Source organism: Zeugodacus cucurbitae, chromosome 2, assembly GCF_028554725.1.
Source record: "Zeugodacus cucurbitae isolate PBARC_wt_2022May chromosome 2, idZeuCucr1.2, whole genome shotgun sequence".
NCBI classification, from domain to species: Eukaryota; Metazoa; Arthropoda; class Insecta; order Diptera; family Tephritidae; genus Zeugodacus; species Zeugodacus cucurbitae.
The window spans coordinates 19,907,901-19,929,547 of NC_071667.1; the positions used below are offsets into that span (position 1 = coordinate 19,907,901).

At 37.5% G+C, this 21,647-nt stretch overlaps 2 protein-coding genes and 1 long non-coding RNA gene across 3 annotated transcripts in view; 2 read left to right on the forward strand and 1 right to left on the reverse strand.

The window, feature by feature from the left end:
* Positions 1-11,170, forward strand: part of LOC105217830 (ATP-binding cassette sub-family C member 4) — a 35,624-nt gene extending 24,454 nt beyond the window's left edge. Inside the window, exons 3-14 of the mRNA XM_054226281.1 lie at positions 640-862; positions 2,742-2,873; positions 2,961-3,178; positions 4,502-4,767; positions 5,496-6,350; positions 6,410-6,687; positions 6,820-7,567; positions 7,643-7,997; positions 8,066-8,296; positions 8,443-8,975; positions 9,042-9,202; positions 9,276-11,170. Coding sequence (XP_054082256.1) covers positions 678-862; positions 2,742-2,873; positions 2,961-3,178; positions 4,502-4,767; positions 5,496-6,350; positions 6,410-6,687; positions 6,820-7,567; positions 7,643-7,997; positions 8,066-8,296; positions 8,443-8,975; positions 9,042-9,202; positions 9,276-9,540 — 4,227 coding nt within the window. The 5' untranslated portion in view covers positions 640-677 and the 3' untranslated portion in view covers positions 9,541-11,170. The remainder of the gene's footprint in view (positions 1-639; positions 863-2,741; positions 2,874-2,960; positions 3,179-4,501; positions 4,768-5,495; positions 6,351-6,409; positions 6,688-6,819; positions 7,568-7,642; positions 7,998-8,065; positions 8,297-8,442; positions 8,976-9,041; positions 9,203-9,275) is intronic.
* A 3,103-nt stretch (positions 11,171-14,273) lies between these two features.
* LOC105217845 (uncharacterized) lies at positions 14,274-21,085 on the reverse strand. The gene is made up of 6 exons (XM_011193070.3): positions 20,726-21,085; positions 19,392-20,671; positions 19,180-19,306; positions 18,462-19,119; positions 15,429-18,406; positions 14,274-15,249 (listed from the first exon to the last, which is right to left on the reverse strand). The coding sequence occupies exons 1-6, from the start codon at positions 20,846-20,848 to the stop codon at positions 14,767-14,769; spliced, it is 5,649 nt and encodes a 1,882-aa protein (XP_011191372.2). The 5' UTR covers positions 20,849-21,085; the 3' UTR covers positions 14,274-14,766.
* A 282-nt stretch (positions 21,086-21,367) lies between these two features.
* The window catches only part of LOC105217843 (uncharacterized), a 64,703-nt gene continuing 64,423 nt past the window's right edge, over positions 21,368-21,647 (forward strand). Inside the window, exon 1 of the long non-coding RNA XR_008471960.1 lies at positions 21,368-21,641. This is a non-coding gene — a long non-coding RNA (uncharacterized LOC105217843). The remainder of the gene's footprint in view (positions 21,642-21,647) is intronic.

The window sequence follows — 21,647 nt, forward strand, 5'->3', positions numbered from 1 at the left end:
AAAGTAACTTAGGACTATAAATCTTCAGGAAAACCTTTCTTTTAAAAACTCCTAGTGTCGTCTTATCGATTGTTGACATCGTCTTGTACATACGTTAAAACATGTATTCTTTAATTTTGTGTATTGCCTTTGCCATGCCATGCCTTTGTTACACGATTTATGTAATCCATATGGGTAATATCATATTAGGTCTACAACTTTGCTTCCGCCGTTTTCCAATAGAATAGGGTCAAGCACTGGTCGATTAAATCAATTTTTTTTATCGTTTAACATCGATCTTGGACATTTGTGTCAACATTAAACTAACAAAATTTTGTAGAGATCTGTTTGCATCCCAAACTTATTCTCAACTGAAAATGTCCCTTTTTGAGCCGAATTCTCGACATTTGCGGGAAATTTTGCTTTTCTTATTTAAAGACAAGAAAAGTGCGGCTGAGGCTCATCGAATGCTTTCGGATACGTACGGTGAGGCTGTCCTAAGTGAAAAAAGTAGAAGTTCGCGTTATGGAAGTTCCACTATATATATTATTTGTGTAATATTATTTTTATTTTTATTTATTATACACATATGTATATAGTTTATTTTATTAATACTTTTTTCTGTACAAAAACTAATTTAATTTGGATTTTATTTTATAGTGATCATCTTGCAACAGATCATCTTGCACCACCATAAAATGGATAGTTCGCGTAAACCGGAAAAAATCAATCCTCGCCGCCATGCAAATATACTGTCGCAACTGCTTTTCATTTGGGCTATACCACTGCTTTTTAAGGGCACCAAAAATGGTTTGACCACTGATGATGTCACCAAGTGTATGCCAAAAGATTGCTCAGAAGATTTGGGAGACCGTTTAGAAGAGTAAGTAACAATTGTTTAATAAACAATTAAAGAAGGACTGAATTTGGGTCCAAAGATTGAAATTTATTAATTTGACAGGTTGAATGATTAGGTTTTGGCAAAATGGTGTGTTAGGAGAGCTTATTAACAGATTTCATAATTTTTTTTTTTGCATGAAACTATGTATATACCAGATACATGTTCATTTTTTGTCACTAAAATATATAGCATACTCAATATTTAGCATCAAAAAAACTATTTTGTCTTCTCTTAATAAGTAATATTCAGAAATTTTTAACTTTTTGTTTTTATACATTTTTAAATCTCAGCTGTTGAAAGGTTTCTTTCTGTAACTGAGCAGTTTGAGAACTGGACGCTTAAAAATCTCTTGCCTTTCTAGACTCGGCAAATTCCGCTCGTATGCGGACTGCGCCCCACGCGTCGGTTGGGCGGGAGGAGGGTAATCGTTTGGGTTTATATATATTAATCAATACATAGATTTGCCAAAAGAATGTCAAGTTGAAGATATTATAAATCTTATAAAGAGCTTATAAATAGGTATATGAAGTTTAGACCCAGGTGTGGGTGGATCTCATAAATTTTCGACACCATTCTGAGTTGCGGACACGAAAACATATTCACTTAACTTCTTTAAAAATCTCATTCATTTCATTAAGATTACTTGCAAATTAACATTTTTTTCGATTAAATCAGCCATAATTTCGAAGTTTCCCATATTCAGCAGCTGGGGACTTAAGAAAGTATATTCTGATCTCGATAATTTTTATACTCTCGCAACAAAAGTTGCTAAGAGAGTATTATAGTTGTTTGTAAGTCATAAAACTAAACGAGTTAGATTATATCAAAATTATCAGGATGACGAGACGAGTTGAAATCCGAATGTCTGTGTCCGTCCGTCTGTCCGTGCAATGGATAACTTGAGTAAAAATTGAGATATCTTAACGAAACTTGGATTTAAATTGTACAGAAGAAATAACAGAAGGAAGCTGCACTCAGATATTTTTACAAAATGAAAAATTGGCGTGGCTTCGCCTACTTATGGGTCAAAAACCATATCTCAGGAACTACTCTACAGATTTCAATGAAATTCGGTATATAATATTTTCTTGACATTATCACGGATAAAAAATGGGTGAAATCGGTTCGGTTTCAATGTCCCAAATATCGAACATGTTGAACTCAGCGCCTAAGGGTAAATTTTAACCGAAAATATGGGTCAGCTAATTTAATGTGATTCAGAGGAAATTGTTTTCTGCTAATAGTGTATTTCTGTTCCAAAAATTATTAAAATCGGGTCATAACATCTCCTAGCTTCCATATACCTAATTATAGGGTTTTCAAAACTACCGTGGGCTTTATTCCGCATATATGTATTGGTTAATATGTAAGATATCTTAGCAAAATTAAGTGAGCTTATAGTCTCGGATATAGTGTGCCTTGCTGGTGAAAATGAATGAAATCAGTTCAGGAATTACCTCAGCCCTCATATCTATATATGGCGATTTTCGTTATTCTATTGAAACTTTATGCCGAATTTATGGGTAAATTTGTGTGTTATCTTAATAAAATTACATCAATAAATTGCGAGAGTATAAAATGTTCGGTTGCACCCGAACTTAGCCTTCCCTTACTTGTTAAATATAAAAAGTTTTATACGATATCTTACTTCAGTGTTGATTCAGTAGGAACATTTGATTTCTTTTAAACTGAATTCAGCCGAGAAGTTTGGAGCTTCTTAAACTGAATCTTAGTAGACAACCACGTACCAGTTTTGGGACTTTTCTTAAGTTAAATGTAATTATCACTTATTTGTGTGAGTTTATAAATCAAATCCATTGAAATGCTTAATCTCTTAACTTCATCTTCTGTCTGCTTGTAGAAAATGGTACGCTGAAGTGGAGCGCGCACGTCGCAAGGGACGCAAGCCACTGCTACGTAATGCGATTCTGCGTACATTTTGGGTGTCCGCAGTTGTGGATGGCGCCATATCATTCATTTACATGGTTATCAAGTAAGTACAAGAATGAAGAATCAAAGAATCGTTTGACTTTTACAGGCGCCCATATTTAAATGTAAATTTTTTTGTTTGCACTTACAGATCACTCATACCCGCCGTGTTGGCGCAATTATTGATGCAATTTCAAAAACAAGTATCTCCCCCCTCAGACCGTCTGGCAAATGCTACAACAATAACCGATAATATAGTGAATGCCACAAGCCGAGCGGTACGTTCCATTGATTCAGCCATGAAAAGCATGTCTTTGTCGTCGCTGGTGGCTGATGTTGGTGGTGTGGCTGCAGGGAATGGTGGAGGAGGTAAGTGTAGAATTGTGAGGACTTCTATTTCTTTTCGTTATTTTATTAGATCATCAAAAATGCTATAAAAAAATTAAGGTGAGGAGAGTCCTCGATCAAAAGTCTTAAAGAAGTAGGAGTAATTTAGATAAAACAGAGCCTGTTTCCCTTTTGATCTTTGGTTTTGGAGATCAAATCGATAAGTTAGCCGACGAAACTTATCACTTTATTTACGGAGTTTTCACACATCCAAATATCATTTGATATCTTTAGAGTGTTAACTATCTCAATCAACTTCATTTTAGTGGAAATAGTGTTGTGGTCTTTTTTGTTGTTTTCATCCGTAACAGTCTCTTTTGAACGTTTACTGGAATCAGTAGCATTTTCTTAACAAAAAATCGCGTTTTATTAATGTATGATATTATTTCAACTCTTTTAAATACAAAAACTGACATCATTCAGAATGCTATAACGCATGAATAATTTGAGAAGGTTAGAACTAACCTTAACACAATTCTAGTGACGCTTCTTCGTGGATTTCAATTTAGGGCGATAAGATGGCTGACCATCGAGCGAAGATAGCGCCAGAAACCAAGCGATACGATCCTTTCTTTGCTTGCGGTAGGTGCAAAAACCATTAAAGAAGAGCTCAGGAACGACGAAAAGGAAAGTAGGGATCGTTACTGACTACAAAGGTCTGGACCATTGTCGACAAACATTGTTGTTTCTGGAAGGGTTCAACCTGAAAAGCTTCAAATATATAATCACTCTTTCCTTGCATCCTAAAGAATCTTTCCCATTAAAAAAGACATTCTTCATTTAATATGGGTTACAAAAATAATAGTTCTTACACAATAGTTTGCATAATATAGTTCTTGTGACCGCTTTCAAGTAATCTTATATATTTGCGACATACTTTTGAGACGACTGCTGACGACTGTTGAATTCAGTCATTAATTAAGCTTAATAATTAATATATTTATGTATGTATATATGTATATATGTATAATAGAGTTCCTTTGTGTTAAGTTAGATGAATGATACCCATCATAGTACTGTTATTCTTCTTTGTGTAATGAGTAAATCTAGAGTATATAAGGAATTGATAGTATATACATAGGCGTGAGTAATCTGTGGGCAAAGCAGAATATTTGCGTCAATTAAATTGTCTGACAATTAGCTGAGCATACAATTGATTGGTTTGGCTGCACTATTTGCGCGCTGCAATTGCTGATACCATTCAATAAATTTCCTTTATTTCTCTTTGCTCATTTTTTCATAGCAAATATACATATGTATACACATGCCAGTACTTACATAACTAAATAATTACGTTCATTGCAGCATCATCTAACACAGTTGACATCACCGGAAAATCTGCGACGGATAAGTTTTTGTTTGCCGATAACATCTCTGCTGCAACCGAACAACCGGAATTCGATGATTTCGAGGATCCAATTTGGTTTATGTTCAACAATATTTATTATTTGGGCACAATTTTGGTAACATCCACTCTATTGGGTTGTTTTCTCATACATCACGTGGATTTGCGGCAACGTCTATTGGGCGCACGCATGCGCATCGCTTGCTGCTCATTGATTTACAGAAAGGTGAGTGAACACTACAGCAATAAAGGAGACAGAATTTTGATTAGTGATAAATTTAATAAAATGTCAGAGTAGTGTAGTCGTATGCTAGACTATAAGAGAGTTTTTCGCAGTAGATGATAGAATTAAGCGTCCGGCCATATGGGAGTGCACGATTCCCTTCCAATCCCACCAAACATACAACAAAACCTTCCTGGTCGCCAAATCCCGGCTTGACAATTGTTTGGGACGATTCACCGGCCTTCGACCACGACCGTTTTCGCTTGATATTGTCGTATGTGATACATTTTTCGTCGCCAGTCACCATCCGCTTCAAAAATAGATCGAGTTCGTTCCGTTTCAGCAGCATATTGCAGGCGTTGATTCGGACCAGAAGATTTTTTTGCGTCAAATCATGCGGCACCCAAACATAAAACTTTTTTGTGTATCCAGCCTTCTGCAGATGGTTTAAAATGGTTTGGTGACTAACTCCCATCTCCTGGGCGATGTCACGAGATGTCACATGCCAGTCTAACTCGTCGACACAGGCTGGTTTATCCATGGTGTCGCTCTGCCATTTATACAAACAACGTGACATTCATTCATATACTCATAAAAACGTATTTCCAGATCTAAAGAACACTACCCTCATAGTAATGTAAAGGATGAGGTCGAATTTATAATTTATATTTTTTTACTATTCCAATTTCTTATATGCTCTCTTTGCTTGTGCTGCTTTTCTTTCATTGCAGACACTACGTTTATCAATGCGCTCTGCGGGCCAAACTCCTGCCGGTTATCTAATCAATCTACTCTCAAACGATGTTAACCGTCTTGATTATGGTTTCATCTTCATGCATTGGATTTGGATAATGCCATTGAATGCCATGCTAATATGCTACCTCATTTGGCTACGCATTGGTTGGGCCGCAGTTGTGGGCGTGGTTGGTCTACTACTTAAGACCATACCCGTTCAAACCGGTCTCAGCAAGTTGGCTTCCAAGTTGCGTATGAAAATCGCCGAACGCACCGATGCGCGTGTTGGCATCATGAATGAATTGGTACAGGGCATACAGGTGATCAAAATGTATGCATGGGAGAAACCCTTTCAAGCGGTTGTCGGTGAGGCGCGTCGTCGTGAAATCAAACAAATTCGTTATGCATCATATTTGCGTGGCTTCTACTTGAGTACGATGGTGTTTACAGAACGTTCGACGCTCTATATAACCATTGCTGCGGCGGTACTTATGGGTAATCAAATTTCAGCCGATATCGTTTTCTCTGCGGCCAGTTACTATAATATATTGCAATTAGTCGCCGCCATTTGGTATCCACTTGCGATCTCCTTTGGCGCTGAGGCTTTAGTCTCACTAAAACGTGTTGAATCCTTTTTGCTGCAAGAGGGACACGACGAAAAGGCACGCGGTCTAACACATAAAAAGAGTGAGCCGAAAACGAGCGAAAGTGGCGTCGCCAATGCCATTGTACTCAAACAGGTGAATGCGAATTGGGATCTGACGAAACCGCAGCATACATTACAGGATATTAATTTGAAGATAAAACGTGGACAATTATGCGCTGTTATTGGACCAGTGGGCGCGGGCAAGGTAATTTCTATATTTTAATTTTGTAATCTCATTCAATCTAAAAAATAACTGTTTTACAGAGTTCATTGCTGCAATTACTGTTAGCCGAACTGCCAATAACAGATGGCGATGTTGTCATACATGGCGAACTGTCTTATGCCGCTCAGGAGCCTTGGCTTTTTACCGGCACTGTGCGCAATAATATACTCTTTGGCGAGCCGTACGATCGCAAGCGTTATAACGAGGTTACGAAATGCTGTGCGCTATCGACCGATTTCCAGCAACTCAGCAATGGCGATAAGACAATTGTAGGCGAACGCGGCGCGTCGCTGTCAGGTGGTCAACGTGCACGTATCAGGTGAGTTGTTATCGATTTTTTATTGCTTTTATATACACTGTAACATTTTGAGCTTGTAACCTCGGATTTTGAGGTTTTCGGATACTATTTTAAAATAATATTCCTCTAACACTTGCATTAATATGTTTCCAGTTTGGCACGCGCCGTTTATAAACCAGCCTCTATTTATCTGTTAGACGATCCGTTAAGTGCCGTCGATGCGCATGTCGGTCGTCATCTTTTCGATGAAGTAATTGGACCACGCGGCCGTTTGGCCACCGAAAAGGCAACACGCCTGCTGATTACCCATCAAGTACACTTCTTGACCGAAGCCGATTGGATTGTAATTGTTGAAAATGGACGTATCTCACGGCAAGGCACCTACGAGGAGTTATCGAATAGTGATTTAGATTTCGCCAAATTACTTGAACGCATCAAAGATGAAGATGAAGCGCTGGAGAGTGAAAACGAATCGATTTTATCGCATGAATCCACCTATGAAGATGAGGATATACCGTATATGGATGGTGTGCGTGATGGTTATCAACCATTGCGTCGTACCAGCGCTAATAATGATGGCTCGCTAACAAGGAAATCGGCAAGTTTGGCCTTAAGCTCAGAGCAGGATCTCTCCGACGATTCAGGCTTGGCCGAGGATCAAGCGAAAGGCGGTGTCTCTGGACGCGTTTGGTGGGAATATTTCCGTGCTGGCAGCAGTCTATGCGGTTTGATCTTCATGGTTTGCGTTATGTTGCTGTCACAAGTGATTTGCAGTGGCTCTGATTATTTCGTAAATATTTGGACACAACAGGAATATTTACGCTCACTCAGCAGGCCTACTACTTTCACCACCCTCGAGTGTTTGTATATTTATGGTGCGCTCATTATTGGCGTCGTACTGGTGAGTAAACAAAGAGGATTTGAGAAATGCTCATTCGTAGTAAAACCGCTTTCTTGCTCTCACGCATTCTTCTAGATGACGGTATTTCGTGGCTACCTCTTTTTCAAAGTCTGCATGCATGCCTCCAAAGTGCTGCACGATCGCATGTTCGGCTGCATTCTTCGTACGACGATGCGTTTCTTTGACACAAATCCTTCGGGTCGGATTTTAAATCGCTTCTCAAAAGATATGGGTGCAATTGATGAATATTTACCGAAAGCTATTATAGATTTCATACAAATCGCTTTGGTTATGTTTGGCATATTGATTGTGATCTGCGTAATTAATCCCATATTGCTGTTGGCCATTTTAATTGTGGCCATAATTGATTACTGGGTTTTACAGTTGTATTTGCGGCCATCGCAGGACCTTAAGCGCTTGGAGGGCATTTGTAAGTGTGGCGATACGTTATTTTATATGCTATTATTATTATCACTAACTTTTGATCTCACTTCATAGGTCGCAGTCCAGTCTTCTCTCATCTCTCCGCCTCACTGTCCGGCATTGCGACTATACGCGCACGTGAACTGCAAGAAATTGTCACAAAGGAGTTCGACAATCTACAGGATGTGCATAGCGCCGTATGGCAGTTGACAATGTCTTCAAATACGGCATTGGGCTTGTGGTTGGACTGTATAAGCTGTTGCTTCCTTGCCGCGGTGACATTTAGTTTCACGCTTTTGGGAACACGTAAGTAATTAAATTTAATCATTTAACTGGTTCGCCTAAATGTAGGCAACGTTTTACTTTTGTTATAAACTGTCTTCGATATGAATATCTGGTATAGTTTCTTCGATTGTCAACTCCCCAATGCTTTCAACCACTTTTTATTGCAGAAACCTTCAGCGGTAATGTGGGTTTGGCCATCTCTCAAGCTATGATCCTTACCGGCATGGTGCAATATGGTGTACGTCAAGTAGCCGAATCATTACAACAGATGACTAGCGTTGAGCGTGTGCTCGAATATACCGATCTTGAACAAGAATCAGAAATAACCAAGCAACCGCCGCCCAGTTGGCCCACACAGGGACAAATTGAATTTAAAGATTTGTCACTACGTTACGATCCCAACAATCCGCCAGTGTTGAAGCACTTGAATATCACCATCGAACCGAGCTGGAAGGTCGGTGTGGTGGGGCGCACAGGTGCCGGCAAGAGTTCGTTGATAGGTGCGCTCTTCCGTCTATCACACTTGGAGGGTGATATCTTGGTCGATGGTATTGAGACTGGCAGCATTTCGCTGGAGTCGTTGCGTTCGAAGATCTCAATTATACCACAAGATCCGGTGCTGTTCTCGGCCACCATACGTTACAACTTGGATCCGTTCGATAAGTATGGCGATGCTGATTTGTGGCGTGCGCTGGAAGATGTGAGTGTGATATCCTTCTAATTTTTATGTGTGTGTTTTTATCTAAATCTTCATAAACGCTTCTAGGTTGAACTCAAAGGTGCTATACCCGGCTTGGATTACATGGTTACACAACGTGGCAGCAATTTCAGTGTGGGACAACGTCAGCTGCTGTGCTTAGCGCGCGCTATTTTGCGCAACAATAAAGTGCTTGTGTTGGATGAGGCCACCGCCAATGTGGATCCACAGTGCGTAGTGCATAAAGAATGTACTCAATATAAATTTCCAAATAATTCTCGAATTTTTCTTTTTTCAACACAGAACTGATGCGCTCATACAAACCACCATACGCACCAAATTCAAGCATTGCACTGTACTAACGGTTGCACATCGTCTACACACCGTTATGGATTCGGATCGCATACTCGTGATGGATGATGGTCGTGCACGCGAGTTCGATATACCACACCTGTTGCTGAAGAAGCAAAATGGCGCTTTGCGTCAGATGGTCGATGCTACTGGCGCCGAAGCGGAATCACTTAAGAAAATCGCCAGCGAGACTTACAATAAAAAGCATCGTACATGAAGTGTTCGCATCTAAATAAATTGGTGCTGTTTTAAAGAAATTTTAATTTAAAACACGTAATATTAACGGTGCTTTGCATTAGCATTTTTATAACTGTGTAATGCTTAAAAAGTAGTTTGGCGCATGCGTAGTTGATGAGAATGTACAATGTGAGAGAGAACTAACTAACTGCCTTTATACATATATAAATAGTATAGTTTTTAGAGAGTTTTTTTTTATAACTATTATGAATAGTTGTAGTTAGTGTGGAATACAAACATATTACATACATACGTACATATATACTGCAGAATATTTACTTTTTTTCGCATAATGCAGGAGGTACTCAATATTCTTTAACATTTTTTTTGGTATTTTTGAAAATTTTGTTATAAGTTTTCAAAAAAAAAACATTCATAAAATTTTTTATTAAAACATTCATATTTTTTTAAACAAAAAAGGTTTGTGCCAAACACATAAAGCTTATCAGGCTGGTTCTGAAATCTGTATCACAGTCAACATTAGAGAAATTTAAAATCGCGTATAGTTGTTGTAAACAGTTTTTTTATTTTTGTTGTAAGAGCGATTTTTAAATTTTTTTATATTTACAATTTTTTGACCTATTTTATTATTTTTTTTTTGTTATTCATTACTAAGTTTTTAATATTTTTTTATTTATTTTTTACAATTTTAATTAAATATCATTCATAAAATTTTTTATTAAAACATTCATATTTTTTTAAACAAAAAAGGTTTGTGCCAAACACATAAAGCTTATCAGGCTGGTTCTGAAATCTGTATCACAGTCAACATTAGAGAAATTTAAAATCGCGTATAGTTGTTGTAAACAGTTTTTTTATTTTTGTTGTAAGAGCGATTTTTAAATTTTTTTATATTTACAATTTTTTGACCTATTTTATTATTTTTTTTTGTTATTCATTACTAAGTTTTTAATATTTTTTTATTTATTTTTTACAATTTTAATTAAATATCTTGCTTATTTCATAATTAAATAATTATTAAATTAAATAATAAAATAAATAATAATTAAAAAACGACAATTTTAGTTGAATAACAGTTAAAACCTCTTTTATTATTAAAAAGACTAAACAAATTAAAAAACAATAATTTTTAGTTAAAAATTGTAATTTTTCAGAAAAAATATAACAAAGAATATTTTATTAAAAATTGTTAAGAAACTAAAAAAAAACGGAAATTCCTTTTAGTATATTTTTCCAGTTTTATAATTTAGAATATTCGAAAATTATGAGATATTGTTATAGAAATATGCGTACTAATGTATATGTATGTATGTATGTTTATAGATTTTCAGTGTAATTTAACTAAATTAAATGCATTATAATGTGTCACAGCTATAAAATTAAATATTTTTATATTCGAAAAAACTAAATTTTCATAAGAGAATCGTGAAATCAGCTTTTACAAAAAATGAAAATTTTATTTAATTATTTATTTATTTTTTTTATTATTAATTTTTTCTTCCCTATACAAAGTAATAAACACAAACAATACAATTTTCGAAAACTTGCCAAATAAATAACTAACCGTCTAACATTAGTAATACAACTCAAAGAATTGATTTATTGTTTAAAATACGAACTTCTTTCAAAATACAGTTGAACTACCTTAACTAGAATCACCATAATACATAAAAAATATTCCTAGTTGGAGAGACTTCCAGTTATGGAAGGTAATTTGTGTAAAATTTTACTTTTATTGCCAATTCAAGATTTCCAGTTATGGATAACTTCAAGTTATAGAAGTTCGAGTTATGGAAGTTCAACCGTAGTTGTATTTTTGCAAGCGAACAAATTTAACCACAAATTTTTACAATAACCACAGTAGCGGACATATTTATCTATTTAAACTAAGTTCGAAATATTACTACTTAAAATTACTTAATTTGTTGTACTTTACTAAAAACATATATAAAAATACCTCAAAAGTAAATTTAATCACAAAATACAAATAATTTGCTCCACCTAGCCAAACTCTTTGGGCATTTCACAATCATTTACAAAAAAAAAAAAAAAACAAATATATATAATAATAAATACAAATATATATGTATATATATATATATATATAGCTTGCTAGAATTTTTACTTAAATGTGAACAAAATGAATTTACTTAGAGTGGTGTGTAATACTTAAAAATATTAAATATTATTTTAATTAGTTTTAGAAACAGCATAACAGCTACACTCGATATACAAAAGTTGTGAGCAGCTTGTTTAAAAGATTGATTTTTGTGCCTCTAGAAATATTTAAAGAATTACAGATTGTATAATATTTTGTTGTGAAGATAGCAAAAATATTACTTTAAATCGTCAGATTGCAATTATTTTTATAATATTAAAAGAATAATAAATTAAAAATTAAATATAATAATAAAATATAAAATAATAATATGAATAATAATTAAAACAATAAATTTATTTATTTTTAGTAAAGCGAAAAACATAAACTTAAAAAAAAATAATATAATAATCATTTAAATCTACTAGTTTATAGCAAATTTAATATCTTTCTTATCAAATAAATACATTTTTATTAAATTGCCACAACATGGCAAATACTTTTGATAGTTAATGTTTTAAATACTGAATTAAAGTGTTAGAGTTACTTAAGCATGTATTTTTTATAACTCAATTAAATTTGAGCTGATATTGTGCGAAATGTTTTAAAGTAACATAAAAGAAATTTCAATACTTTCTATAATATTTATACTTAATGTTAATGTAGCCTAAGTCGACTTACACTAATGATCGCAATTTCAGTTATTCTGTTCAATTTATAAAAAGACTCTTAGTTTTGTATTTTTCGTAAACATTACTTTAGAACTGAAAGATTCCCATTTCGATAAATGTGCGATAAAGCATGTATATATATTTTTGCAGTAATTGAAAATATCGACTTTAGCTTAAGGCGACTTAAGCTACTTTAGCATTTAGTGATATTATTATTACTTATTAGATATTTAATTTTTATTCCATTAAATAATCCTTTACACAGTTTTTATGAGAGGATATTTTATATACTTAAATAACTATCTTAAAAACATATTTTTACTTGTATTTAGTCAATGAGTGCGCTAGCGCTAAAAGAATAAAACATAATTTAGTGAAAAATTTAATATTTTATGCTTAAGTCAGTTTTTTTGTTTTGAATTTCAGAAAACTTTTATTTTGGCAAATTTTTTTCCGTAAAAAAATATGAGAAATAAGTAACGAAATGGTCTACAATCGAAGTTAGTATATTTAATACTATTTTTTACATTGTAACGCAAATTATAAAACAGAAAAATATACACTTTCATATAAAAAAAAATTAAATATATTAAATTGTGACAAACAGAATATTTGATTTGAAGATTTCTCGCTTTTTCAAAAATGGTTAACTTCAACGCATTCAAAGTTGGAATTTCAAACGCAATTCAAAAAACAACAATCAACATAAAGTAAATGCATCCCAGCGAGCGGTTAGTACTTTCATTTAAATTACTTCTTTTGCAGTGCTTTTATTCATATTTGAACCTCTTTAATGCTAAAGCCACATCAAAATATTGAAATATTAAGGATTTTTCAATAGGGACGCCACAAAAGTAGACCAATAGGGACAGCAAACAACGCCATATTTTTTCCGCTCTTTTGACATTTCTCTTCAGTAAGGTTTGCCATTTCATCAACGAAGAAACAACGAGTCAAAATTATTAAAATTTACTACCGAAATTCGGAGTCAGTGGCCTCAACTTTTAGAGCGCTACGTCCAGTTTATGATGAGGCCCATTTCTGGCTGAATGGCTTCGTCAATAAACAAATTGGTCAGGCAGCAATCCACACGTACTTATTGGGTTGTACTTCTACCGTGATGATCAAGACCGACACGTTACTGTGAATGAGAATCGCTACCGCTCAATGATAACCGAATATTTTTGGCCCAAATTTAATGATATGGACTTGGACAATATGTGGTTCCAACAGGACGGCGCCACTTGCCACATAGCGAATGTCACAATCGATTTATTGAAAACCAACTTTGGTGAAAGTGTTATCTCAACGAAATGGTCCAGTCAATTGGCCGCCTATTTCCTGTGAAGCTACGTCAAGTCTTTGGTCTATGTCAACATGCAACTATGCTTGAAAACCGTCGAAAATTGACTTCAGCGTATGGATTTCTGCAAGCGTGCCCGTGGTGGCGCTGAAAAAGAAATCGAGCTCAATACCTAATGGCATCGAATGTACTTTCACAGGAATAAAGACTTTCATTGATATCTCAATTTGATTTTTTTGTTTTATTAAAAAAAAATAGTATTGCTCTTATTGAAAATCCCCTTTATAATATACTCGTATAAGCCGAATCATGCTGTTTCACAACATGGTTAATTTCAACGCATTCAAACACCATCAATGTATTAAGGTCTTGCAGGTCTAAATAAAACTCGCTTTAAGAAATTCGGATTTACGTGAGCTCTAAAAAATATTTTTTGTCGGTTCGAAAGTTCGGAGATCATTATAAAATCACAAAGCCACTACTACAAAATTCTCAGATCGCGTTGTGGTCAACTTAGGAAGGCATCCATATTGGTGGTTGCAGATGCTATTTGGGAACGCTATCCCGTCCACACGACAGTCGGTTCTAAATAACCAAAACAGGGATATTTTCCATATAATGAAAATGCAACAAATCTATACAATTCATAATACATATGTATGTATATTGATATATATATGTGTGTTTCTATTTATTTTAATTGCATTTTATATACTCGCCGCTTCTCGTCTTAATTAATTAACAATCAATATGCGTGTCTTTAATAATATTGCTTTCTAAAATACACCCAATCAAATGAGAACAAATAAAAATAATCAGTAGTTGATGTAGGCCCATCGGCTGTCTGCGTACAATGGAATGTCCGATGCATTATAGATGTATCAAATAATTAAGCATACTATTATAAAAATCTGTAACAAATAGGCATTTTATACTAATAACAAAGTGGCTTATTTATCTACTTAAATATATATTTATATGTGCGTTTGAATGTATGTATGTACTTTGTCGCCATATTTCATCAATGTGTTGCATAATTAACGAACGAATTTGTGTGTGTTTATATGTAAAAAATGCGAAATATTAAAACTAAATTAAATATATAGCTATTTGCGAACAACAAAAGCACTCATGGCGCATGCGCGCATCCCTCGAAGAATGCATGCAACAACACTACTTTTTGCTGACATTTGTCTCATTTGTTGGCTCATCTGTCGGCTTCTCATGTTTATCGCTTGCGGTGGTTTCGGCGTTTGGCGCATTTCGCGGATATGTACGCGTTATAGAGCGTTCGAAGAAACGCACCGAGGAAATACAGCTCTCGCCGGAGAAAAGTTGTGACGCCGTATTACACGCGCTGCTGACACTCTGTTCGCCGCTACTCTGTGGATTCGAACTCGCAGAATGTGTTACCGGCGTTGAAGTCTTCTGTCTGTCCAGTAGATTGCTGCCGCCGTTATTGGTGCGCGGTGTCATCGTTTCAATGATAGATTGCAGGAAGGCGCTGCGCAACGATTCGTCTGTTGGCGTTGACGATGTACTCGACGAGCTGGCATGTTTGAGCAGCTCTTTGGTGAGGAAGTCACGTAAATTTAGCGGACGTCCGAAGTCGCTTACGAATTCGCAATCGCTGGAACGTGGCAAACTGCGTTCAGACTGAAAGAAGATAGTTTGTTTAATTACTTGCAAATACTAAATATTTTTAGAATTTTGTTGTTGTTGTAATGGTTATATTATTTTATAAAATTATGGTCCAAATTCTGAATGCTGCCAATGTACAACACATCTCATATTGGAAGAATTGCAAAGAATTAATCTTGAATTATTTAACTTACACTTTTATTATTTCTAGACCCATCATGCATCACTGTGTCTTTGTTGGACTTATCATGCTTTGGACTGACATTTCGCTGCTTTTGGAGTGTGGCATCTTTGTTGGTGTTAACTTCAGAGCGCTCTGGACTGTTTCCCAATTGTTGTAGTGCTGACGTGTGCGTTGGACTAAGCGTCGGTGAGCGCATATTGACGCTTCGCTCAAATTGTACTTCCTTTGCAGCGGTGATTTTTCCCTTTTCCACAAGCTTAGGGCTGGCATCGCGCATTGTAGTATCTGGTGAGCGCTGTGGACTCTTCAACACCACGTTATTAACATCTTTCCTCGGACTAGTACGCTGAGCTGCCGGTTTCATACGCTCCGGACTGGTAGAGGTATTACTACTATCGATCGCTTTCGCCTCCTTGTTGCGCGCACGCATTGTTGCCGGCCATTTCATGCCCAAACTGAATAGTTGACGCTCAAATTCACTCGAACCATTCTCGGATGTTGACGAGAGTTTCTCAATGCCGCTTTCTGCGGCGAATACACGTGAGTGATTGCCGCGTCCGTGTTCAGCGCCATCTCTCACTGTAGAGGAGAATATTTGCTCTTTTGTTTTGGCCGTACGGAATGAGTGCTGTAGCAGTTGGCGGCGCCTCAGCTCCTCTTCAATGTTTATCGATTCCGATTCGGTTTCCGTATTGCTGTTCGTACGCGCATCGGATATATTCTCAAGGCTGGCGCTATCGAGAAATTCACCACTTTGAGAATTGGCTCCTATTTGCCGCAAATACTCCTGACGCGTGGGGAATGCTTTCACCGAGAGATTCGCTATACGTAGACAAGATATCAGGTCTTCGATTGTCTCCGGCGAATGCGATTGTTCAGCGCCATCTTGGTGTACGCTCAAATTGCGCAAATATGCAGAAAGCGATGGAAACTCACGATAATCGGGCACTGCACCACCCTGTGCACTACACAGCTGTGCGATTAGTGTCTCAAATTCATGTTGTATGCGCATGCTCGTGTCTGCATCCAACTGTGTGACGTCCAAATTCATTTCGCGCGCATACTCCTCGAAAGTGGGAAAAGGTTGCGGCTGTAAATGCCTGCTGCGCGAAGCCTCTGCTGCCGCGGCAGCTGCACCAATTGTTGTAGCATTTACGCGCGATGTAGCCGGTGTGTCCACCTCGATGATGGTGGATAGCTCGTGTACGACATCATCTTCGGCAAAATTGGGACTGTAGCGCTGCAGCGTGGGCGGAGGACGCGTCTTACGCGCGGCGGCATGATTGCTGGGATGTGTTGTGCTCGACGCTTGCGATGGTGGCTCCATGTCTTGTGCTGTCAATGGGCGTGAAATGGAAATGCCGCTATCGCGACTTACACCTGTCGGCTTGTGCTTCTCCAGTGGTGCTGCGCTGTCGAGCGCTGATAAACCTTCCGCCGAGGTAGCGGCAGCTTGTTGCTCCAATTTATTCGGAGGTGTGTAGTCTATTGAGGTGGTTGGCTGTGTTGTCAGTGCGTGGCGTACGCTTGCACCAGCACTACTGCCGCTGCTGATACTGGTATTTCTATCGACCGATGCATTTGAGCGTCGACGTGTACCGTCGGGCAATTCGATGTATTCGGTTGAGTTGCGTCCCTCGCTCACCGAACTGAGTGTCACCTCCATGAGTCGTTTCTTTTCGATGCGCACTTTTTGTATGAGCTCGGTCAATTCAGCGATGCGTTGTGTACAGTTCTCCGTAAGTTGTTCATAGCGTGCGATTTGCTCTTCAGCGCGACGCTCCTCTGTGGTCACGGCGATGTCACGCTTCGGTTGAGTTTCACGTTCCGCATTCATGGTAGTCGCAGCGCGATTCGCTGCATTTCCATCCTTTTCATTTTGCACAAATTGACGATGTTGCTGACTCGGCGTCTGCTTAGCATGTGTTGCCGTTGGGGCCCGTGTTTGTTCCACCGGTGCGCGCTGTTGCTGGCTTGCGTTTGTCATCGTCTCGGCTATAACGGCGCGTGTACGCGTTTCTGTTGGACCCTTATCTGGATTGCGCGTGACTTTAGCTTGTTGTGACACCACGACGGCACTGTCGCGCACATATCTTGCATTGTCGGCTTGCTCGCGCGGTATTCGTGCTCTCGCGTCGACAGTAGCTGGCACTATTTCCTTATGCCGTATTGCTGCAGTCTGCTGCTTCTGCGCTTTTTCAACGCCACTTTGTTGCTCCTGCCGTAGTCGTTGTTGCCAAATCTCCTCAAACATGCGAATGCTGGTCTCCAGCGTGACATCGCTTTGCGAGCGCAATGTATCTTCCAACTCACTGATAAAACTACGATTTTCGTTTATGAATCTTTGCACACGTTGTATGCGTTCTTGCGAATCTGATACGTTGACAACAGTGCCCACCCGATTCGAACTGACATTCATAATGGATGATGAGGGTGTTTCGATGTCCGAAGAGCTTACGCCTAAACCAAGCACGGAATTACGTGACATACCCAACAGTCGTTGCACATAGTGTGCTATGAGCGGATTCAAACGCGCAGGACGTTGTGTAGCTTTTGATTGATGCGTCGGCGCATTAGCTTCCTCAACAACAGCAGTTGCTGGTATATCGGTAATAGCTTCCTCCTCACCCAATGCTAATTGATCGACTAACGCATCCACTTCGTTTGCGATGCGCGATGGTAGACTTCGGTATGACGTCGAATTGGAGTCATATGAATTTTGACGATTTATTTCGCCTTGTTTGGCAGTAGTGGTAGCTTTTTGTTGTTGTTGTGGTGGTGGTTGTTTTTCACGGAGACTGCTGGCGGAACGCTTTACGCCTAAACGACGTGTAGGTGTATCTATTAAAGTGGAGACTTTTCGTGGACTTTTTGTAGGCTTTTTCACATTCTGTTTGCTACGTCGGCTACCTTCATTCTTCAACTTTATTATGATTTCTAACGGTTTGTTGCCTGTGGTTTGCACTCTGCACTCCTTGCCGTCGGACTCTGCAATAAATTAAGTTTAAATTACAAATTCCTAAAACAAAAAATCTACACATACTTTTCAATATTTTTCCGGCTTGTTGGCCAACAACTTTCTCCGTTTTAGCTTGGCTAGCTTGTTCTTCCTGCATTTTACATAATTCACGTAGTTTTTGTTCCAACAAAGCTTCTTTTTGTTCGACATCATTTAATTGCTTTGCCAGTGGCGATTGCCTACCATTTTCCTGGGGCGCCTCTTTATTGAACATGCGTTCACGCTCGCGCCGCATGTCACTCACATCGTTTATTACCTGCTGCATGCTATCGCCACTGCCATTCTTTTCTAGTTCTTCGCACAAAGCTTTGCGCAAGTCTTCTATGCGCAATAATAAATTCTTTAAGCGTTCAGCTTTTTGTTTATTCTGATTTGGCTGACCATCAGCGCATTTCTGCAAGTCATTACGTATTTTCTTCTTCTGATCATCTACATAGCCAAGCAGTATGGAGCAACGACTATCAGAAGAATTACTGAATTGGTCGTGTGGTGAAGCTAAATTAAAATTCCCCACATCAGGTGTGGTGCTGGAGACATCTTGTGGCAGACAAATGCGCTGCTTGCCAACTTCGGGGCACGTGATAATTGCAGGACGCAAAAGTAGTTCTTCAATGGCTGTATTGCGTTTTTGTTCGATGCGTTTTTCGCGACTTACATATAACTGATGATTTTGAATTCTAACCTGCAAATGAAGATGAAGATTACAAACTCATAAATATATATATATATTATAGCCACTAACATCAGTTGGATTCAACAATTGCGGATATTCTTGTGTCAGCGCGTCAAGCCTTTCTGTTAGTTCTATACAATCACGACGTGCTTGTTCACGTTCAAGTGCTTTACGGCCACGTTCATCCGAGCGCGCACTGTGTATGAAAAATTGATTTATTTATTAAAAGTTTTGTTATTATTTTTATTAAATTTAGTATAGAATATTGAAAATTTACACACCACATTCTCTTGCGCTCCTCTTCCCTTCTCAATTCTAACTCACGTTCTATTTCCGCTTGTGCTACTGCACACGGACCCTTGCGTTCGCGTAAAGTTGGTTCGTGCACTATACCATCGGTGGGTTGAGCATAATCTCGCGTATATTTGTTGTTGTAATCATATGACTGCACCCGACTACGGCTACTATCTCGTCCCTTATCACTTGTACTTTTATCCATGGTCACTGTTTTGCCCGAAAGCGTAATTTGTATACGACCAGAAGTGCTACTTTTATGTGGCGATTTAGCTGTCGTACTGGCAGTAGTAGCTGCAAGTGAAGGCGGTGGTGGTTTGGGTGGTGAACGTGAACGTGAACGTGAACGAGAAGGTGAAACGCTTGTGGCACTCTTTGCGTTTAAAATTTTCGAAACTTGTGTGAAACGTGGTTTGGCTGTGGTGGTCGCAGTTCTACTCTTCTGTGGGGAACGCAAGGGTTTTTCAGGACTACTTTTGCGCACAACATGGTGGAATTGTCTATTGCTCTGGGCATATTTATCCTTAATTTCACCAGCTGTTATGCTTATGGAATCGTTGCTACCCACATCTATATCCACAATAACTGGCGGATTTTTGCTGAGTACGCCATTTTTATTTTGTATACAAGAACTCTTCTCCGGTTCTTCTTCGTCGGTACAAGTTGATGAAAGTAGTGAAGTTGATGAGGAGCTGCTTGTGCATGGACAGTTTATTACTTTGGGACATGGACAAATTGTCACAGATTTTGTTGTTTCACTTTTACTAGAATCACTTGCTGAATCATCTTCATCACTATACTTATTATTATCATCGTCCGATTCGCTCTCGTCACTTGTGCAGTGACAACTTGATGTGTGTTCTTTTGCACAAATTTTTCGTTTACGTTTCTTCGGTGTCTTTTTCGTTTTGGTCTTCATGAGCACATTTGGTGTTTGTGTACCGGCAGCTTGTAGCACTTTCTTTATATTTTGTTTGGGTTTTACACCTATACGCTCGTTGGTTTTCTTTTTAAATTGTTTGCGCTCTTGTTCCTTAGCAGCTTGGCGTTCTGCCATTGCTTCGTTCTCAAGCTTTGCGGCATTGTGTGCTGTACCGATTTGAAATAAAGCTTGACGATATTCATTACTCTTTTGATCCAATACATGTTGCCGCCAACATTCAAGTTCCTGCGCTTTAATAGCTTCGAGATTTCTCAGCTGCCTATCTTTTTCAGCTGCGACATCATTGCGTATTTTTCGCGCCAACTTCTTCGACTCTTCACGTACCTAGGAATTTGTACAAATTATTTATGTTCTTCAATTGATATACACGTAATTTACCTCCAGTAGTCGTTGTTTTCTAAGGTCATCTTCCAGCTGCTTTTTCACACGCACAGGATCGTCCAAAATGCTTGGTTTATTACATGCTCTAAATTTTCCATTCACCGTAATATTTACGGACATTTTCGTCTGCTCCCTAGATATGACACAATTTCCTCTTACATTTGCCCTTCCACAAATGTAATAGGTAGTTTTTCACTATATTCAAATCAAATATTAATTGATAACGACAACAAATCAAATGCGCAGACGCGAAAAATGTTACTTCAGTTACGGAGTGACCAGCTGCTTATTTTGTAACTTTTTAATTGCCCTTCCATGAGTTTTTGTTGTTATCTTATGCGATGTATCAAGTTGGTCACTCAATTATTTTAAGTGCTGCCCAATCGTATTGCGAGCACAGGACTGCATTCGAGATGTGTTTAATATAATAAAAATTATATAAAACAAATTTTGTATCACAAAAATATATGTTTATGGGAAGAGGGTTCAGAATTATTGTAATAAATAAAAACATTAAAAGATATTTTTAAAATTTTTGTACGATAGAATTATAATTTTCTGCTTAAAATGTAAATTATTTTTAAACAAAATTATTTTTATTGTTATGTTTTAATTGGTAGCACTTACAGAATAAAACACTTAATAGAAATAACGGATGAAAATGTCAATTTCCTTGTTTTGGCGGAATTATTTTGGCAATTGCATGAGTTTTATAATTAAAAAGTTTTTTACCAATTAAAAATGATTTAGTGTTGTATTTGCAAAATGTTAAAGTCAAATTAAACCATAAAATTGTGAAATAATTAAGAAAAATGCTATAAAAACCTACAATAATGAATTATGATCTACAGAAGTAATCGCATTGAAACCAATCAAATTTGTCAGAATGAAAAGTGCATATGTATATGTTTGTGTAAGT